The sequence below is a fragment of the Coregonus lavaretus genome, assembly GCF_964263955.1.
Source record: "Coregonus lavaretus genome assembly, contig: HAP1_SCAFFOLD_1721, whole genome shotgun sequence".
In the NCBI taxonomy this organism is placed as follows: Eukaryota; Metazoa; Chordata; class Actinopteri; order Salmoniformes; family Salmonidae; genus Coregonus; species Coregonus lavaretus.
The window spans coordinates 53,267-59,266 of NW_028158200.1; the positions used below are offsets into that span (position 1 = coordinate 53,267).

The 6,000-nt window shown below is 44.4% G+C and overlaps 1 protein-coding gene across 1 annotated transcript in view; it reads left to right on the forward strand.

The window, feature by feature from the left end:
• Positions 1-3,503, forward strand: part of LOC311124304 (protein unc-80 homolog) — a gene marked incomplete at both ends in the record, with an annotated part of 55,988 nt that extends 52,485 nt beyond the window's left edge. Inside the window, one exon of the mRNA XM_084198471.1 lies at positions 3,027-3,503. Within this exon, the coding sequence (XP_084054597.1) occupies positions 3,027-3,503 (477 nt within the window). The remainder of the gene's footprint in view (positions 1-3,026) is intronic.
• Positions 3,504-6,000: the final 2,497 nt, after the last annotated feature.

Genomic DNA, 6,000 nt, shown 5'->3' on the forward strand with positions numbered 1-6,000 from the left:
TCTTACTCACATTGGCTACGGAGAGCGTGATCACATAGTCATCCGGAACAGCTGGTGCTCTCATGCATGCTTCAGTGTTGCTTGCCTCGAAGCGAGCATAGAAGTGGTTTAGCTCGTCTGGAAGTCTTGTGTCACTGGGCAGCTCGCGGCTGTGCTTCCCTTTGTAGTCTGTAATAGTTTTCAAGCCCTGCCACATCCGTCGAGCGTCAGAGCCGGTGTAGTACGATTCAATCTTAGTCCTGTATTGACTCTTTGCCTGTTTGATGGTTTGTCGGAGGGCATAGCGGGATTTATTATAAGCGTCCGGGTTAGAGTACCGCTCCTTGAAAGCGGCAGCTCTACCCTTTAGCTCAGTGCGGATGTTGCCTGTAATCCATGGCTTCTGGTTGGGGTATGTACGTACGGTCACTGTGGGGACGACATCATCGATGCACTTTTTGATGAAGCCAGTGACTGACGTGGTGTACTCCTCAATGCTATCTGAAGAATCTCGGAACATGTTCCAGTCTGTGCTAGCAAAACAGTCCTGTAGCTTAGCATCTGTGTCATCTGACCACTTTTTTATTAATCGAGTCACTGGTGCTTCCTGCTTTAGTTTTTGCTTATAAGCAGGAATCAGGAGGATAGAGTTATGGTCAGATTTGCAAAATGGAGGGCGAGAGAGAGCTTTGTATACGTCTCTGTGTGTGGAGTAAAGGTGGTCTAGAGTTTTTTTTCCTCTGGTTGCACATTTAACATGCTGGTAGAAATTAGGTAGAACGGATTAAAGTTTCCCTGCATTAAAGTCCCCGGCCACTAGGAGCACTGCCTATGGATGAGCGTTTTCCTGTTCACTTATGGCCTTATATAGCTCATTCAGTGCAATCTTAATGCCAGCATTGGTTTGTGGTGGTAAATAGAGAGCTATGAAAAATATAGATGAAAACTCTCTTGGTAAATAGTGTGGTCTACAGCTTATCATAAGAATAATTACAAATAACGCAGAAAAACACACATAATAGTACAATTGATTAGAGGGCTGTAAAACGGTAGCCATCTTCTCCGGCGCCATTCTCATCACAGTAAGGTTCTTAATTGTTACCCAGAAATGATTTGATATTGAGATAAAAACGTCTGCATTGGACCTTTAAATTGGCTTCTCATGGAGACATAACATGCACAGTTTGAGCTACTCCAGGAAGTGATGTTGCAGGCTTGCTCAGTGCTGCCCCCTCTCATTGAGTAACTCTAGTTGAAGGCCGAACGGGGTACTGCAGGCTACCATTAGCAACTAAATTATTCTAATAACTTCTTCTGTGTGCGATTTTAAAATAATCGATTAAAGGACATACATATAGTGTATTAGAAGCAATTATTGGTACCATGATTGTCTTCGAAAAAAAGTTTATTTTCACGAAGGTTGACCACGAAGATCACCATTCTTCCATTCATTATAATGGGGTGTTCTGTTTTCTGCTAATAATGCCTGCAGTACCGTGGTCGGCCTTGTACTTCTGTGGCTTCAATGAGAGGAGGCATTCGTTCTCCCCGGTTGGGAAAGCATTGGAAAGGGCCGTAGCCATAGCTAGCAATTTCAGACCATCCACTCCTCGAGGTAGACGATCTGCAGATTCAACCATATAAATATAATGAATGGGTTGGACATGGTGAGATTGTAGACTCCAAAGTTGATTGTGCAGTGTGTTCAGGAAATTTTTCAGGTAGCTAGCTACTTCACATGCTGACATTGACTGGTATTAATCAAATCAAATCAAATCAAATCAAATTTTATTGGTCACATGCGCCGAATACAACAGGTGCAGACATTGCAGTGAAATGCTTACTTACAGCCCTTAACCAACAGTGCATTTATTTTAAACAAAAAAAGTAAGAATAAAACAACAACAACAAAAAAGTGTTGAGAAAAAAAGAGCAGAAGTAAAATAAAGTGACAGTAGGGAGGCTATATATACAGTAAAATAAAGTGACAGTAGGGAGGCTATATATACAGGGGGGTACCGTTGCAGAGTCAATGTGCGGGGGCACCGGCTAGTTGAGGTAGTTGAGGTAATATGTACATGTGGGTAGAGTTAAAGTGACTATGCATAAATACTTAACAGAGTAGCAGCAGCGTAAAAAGGATGGGGTGGGGGGGCAGTGCAAATAGTCCGGGTAGCCATGATTAGCTGTTCAGGAGTCTTATGGCTTGGGGGTAGAAGCTGTTGAGAAGTCTTTTGGACCTAGACTTGGCACTCCGGTACCGCTTGCCGTGCGGTAGCAGAGAGAACAGTCTATGACTAGGGTGGCTGGAGTCTTTGACAATTTTATTACCGTGTGTAGCTACGTTTGGTAGCTAGCTAGCTAGCATATACTGTAAAAAGAATCTACTTAGCCAGCCAGCCCAGAGTGAGAGCATTGAATTATTGGTTTTGTAGTCGACTTGAGCTGCAACAGATTTCCACAACAATTTTCACTTTGCTACCAACCTTTATTATAACGACAGAATTACACATTTCTTCACTTTTGCTCCCATATTAGTGTTATTTAACACTGTAAATCATATGAATGAGTGGTTTTGGATGGATCATTCATTCAAAGAATCACTCATTACAGAAGAGACAGAGAGTGAGGGATGAGAAAGATGGGAATAAATGTCAGTTCTCTATATTTAACAACGCATGAACTAAGTAAGGGGTATGAACTAAGTACACTGCTGCTACTCGCTGTTTATTATCTATGCATAGTCACTTTACCCCTACCTACATGTACAAATTACCTCAACTAACCTGTACCCCCGCACATTGACCCGGTACCGGTACCCCCTGTATATAGCCTCGTTATTGTTATTTTATTGTGTTACATTTTATTTTATTTTGCACTTTATTTTATTTAGTAAATATTTTTCTTAACTCTATTTCTTGAACTGCGTTGTTGGTTAAGGGCTTGTAAGTAAGCATTTCACGGTAAGGTCTACACCTGTTGTGTTCGGCGCCTGTGACAAATAAAGTTTGATTTGAAATGTCACTCTTCTTGTTTCCTGGTTGTAGTTATCGATGGAGAGCAAGGAGAAACAAGAGCAGTGGGGCCTCCGCAGCAGCCTCTCTCCTCGGCCCTCCATCTCCCGCGCCTCCACCCCCACCCCACCCTCCTCCTGCTCTCCTCTCCCTCCACCGCCTCTCCCCATCTCTCGCACCTGTTCTCCCCTCCCCCCTCTGCCGATCCTGGGGATCCAACCCCCCGCTCCCCCCGCCCACCTCTCCCATCCGGGTCCGTCCTCCCATCAGACCCCGGAGAGCCCAGAGGACGAGGACACGACTGCCCTGCTGGGGAGATACACAGACACCCTCCTCCACATTTCAGAGGACAATGGGGGCACAGAGAACCCCCTGCTCGCCCCCCTGCTCTCCCCCCGCCGCTCGCCCGCCCTGCCCCCCCGCCGCTCGCCCGCACGGCCCCCCCGCCACTCCCCTCTCCCCCTCCCCCTCTCCCCCGTCGACCTGGACCTGGATGAGTCCCACGTCTGAGAAGCGTCCCTGTAACGTTTCAGTAATGTTTCGTTAACATTTCAGTAACGTAACTCGGAACGTAACGTTATAACTAGGGCCAGGAGTTTTTTCCCTGACTGACCTTGTCGTGACTGCACTAGGAAAAATCCCTGACCCTAGTTACAAGGCTCTAAACTACAGACGTAGGCTATAACTAGGGCCCGGAGTTTTGACCCTTTAGATTAGATCACATGGTCCTGCTGGGGAAAACTCCTGGCTCTAGTTATGACCCTGGCAGGGTAGCTTCTCTGTGTCAGTCCCCATCTATATCTTTGGAGTCTGTCGTTAGACATTGAACTGCAGATAACTCTGTATCCTGTCCTTCAAGCTAATGGAGGTCATTATGACATAAAATGATTGGTGAAATCAGTGCAGTAGAATCCTTGCTCTCACCTATCCAATCACGTTAGATTAGTGATTACCTTGAGAAAAGAAGGGAGGGAAGGTGCATCTTCAGAGTATTAGAACAGGGCCGAGGACCAATCCCTGTTAGTGTTCTCCTCTTGCCCCTCCCCCTCTCTGCTCTATTCTGTCCTGTTAGAGCACCAAGATGACATTTCCATTTACGTCATTTAACAGACGCTCTCCATACTTCACTACGTCTACAGTACCAGTGCCAGTGTATCCTCACCTCTGATATTTTAACCCATCTCATACCAAAGTACTCATATCAAATGGAGAATCTCCATGCCTTCACACGTCAGGGTCAATTAAACCATGGTGTCCAACAGGGGATCAAGTGGGACTGTTTCTATTGCTAGGTAGATCACATTCTATTGGTTGTGGTCTACAGACAAGTGAAGTGTGATGTTTCCAGCCATTGGCTGCTACAAACAGACATCCGTCTACCTATAGGTTGACATTGTCACCTCCCAAGAACTGTTTACAGTGAAGCTACTGAAGGGTAAACTGTTGACTAGAGAAATTAAATGTATATTAGCTATGATATTATATAATATTGTGAAATTATGATATTTAATCCTGAAGACAATTTTAAAGAAAGATTTAATGTATATGTGATTGCACAAAGTCAAAGTGTTGCAGAGGCATATTATGTTTGTCATTATGATAATATATTGGAAAGTTTATTTATGAATACAGTGGGGGAAAAAAGTATTTAGTCAGCCACCAATTGTGCAAGTTCTCCCACTTAAAAAGATGAGAGAGGCCTGTAATTTTCATCATAGGTACACGTCAACTATGACAGACAAAATGAGAAAAAAAATCCAGAAAATCACATTGTAGGATTTTTAATGAATTTATTTGCAAATTATGGTGGAAAATAAGTATTTGGTCAATAACAAAAGTTTTTCAATACTTTGTTATATACCCTTTGTTGGCAATGACACAGGTCAAACGTTTTCTGTAAGTCTTCACAAGGTTTTCACACACTGTTGCTGGTATTTTGGCCCATTCCTCCATGCAGATCTCATCTAGAGCAGTGATGTTTTGGGGCTGTCGCTGGGCAACACAGACTTTCAACTCCCTCCAAAGATTTTCTATGGGGTTGAGATCTGGAGACTGGCTAGGGCACTCCAGGACCTTGAAATGCTTCTTATGAAGCAACTCCTTCGTTGCTCGGGCGGTGTGTTTGGGATCATTGTCATGCTGAAAGACCAAGCCACGTTTCATCTTCAATGCCCTTGCTGATGGAAGGAGGTTTTCACTCAAAATCTCACGATACATGGCCCCATTCATTCTTTCCTTTACACGGATCAGTCGTCATGGCCCCTTTGCAGAAAAACAGCCCCAAAGCATGATGTTTCCACCCCCATGCTTCACAGTAGGTATGGTGTTCTTTGGATGCAACTCAGCATTCTTTGTCCTCCAAACACGACGAGTTGAGTTTTTACCAAAAAGTTATATTTTGGTTTCATCTGACCATTTGACATTCTCCCAATCCTCTTCTGGATCATCCAAATGCACTCTAGCAAACTTCAGACGGGCCTGGACATGTACTGGCTTAAGCAGGGGGACACGTCTGGCAATGCAGGATTTGAGTCCCTGGTGGCATAGTGTGTTACTGATGGTAGGCTATGTTACTTTGGTCCCAGCTCTCTGCAGGTCATTCACTAGGTCCCCCCGTGTGGTTCTGGGATTTTTGCTCACCGTTCTTGTGATCATTTTGACCCCACGGGGTGAGATCTTGCGTGGAGCCCCAGATCGAGGGAAATTATCAGTGGTCTTGTATGTCTTCCATTTCCTAATAATTGCTCCCACAGTTGATTTCTTCAAACCAAGCTGCTTACCTATTGCAGATTCAGTCTTCACAGCCTGGTGCAGGTCTACAATTTTGCTTCTGGTGTCCTTTGACAGCTCTTTGGTCTTGGCCATAGTGGAGTTTGGAGTGTGACTGTTTGAGGTTGTGGACAGGTGTCTTTTATACTGATAACAAGTTCAAACAGGTGCCATTAATACAGGTAACGAGTGGAGGACAGAGGAGCCTCTTAAAGAAGAAGTTACAGGTCTGTGAGAG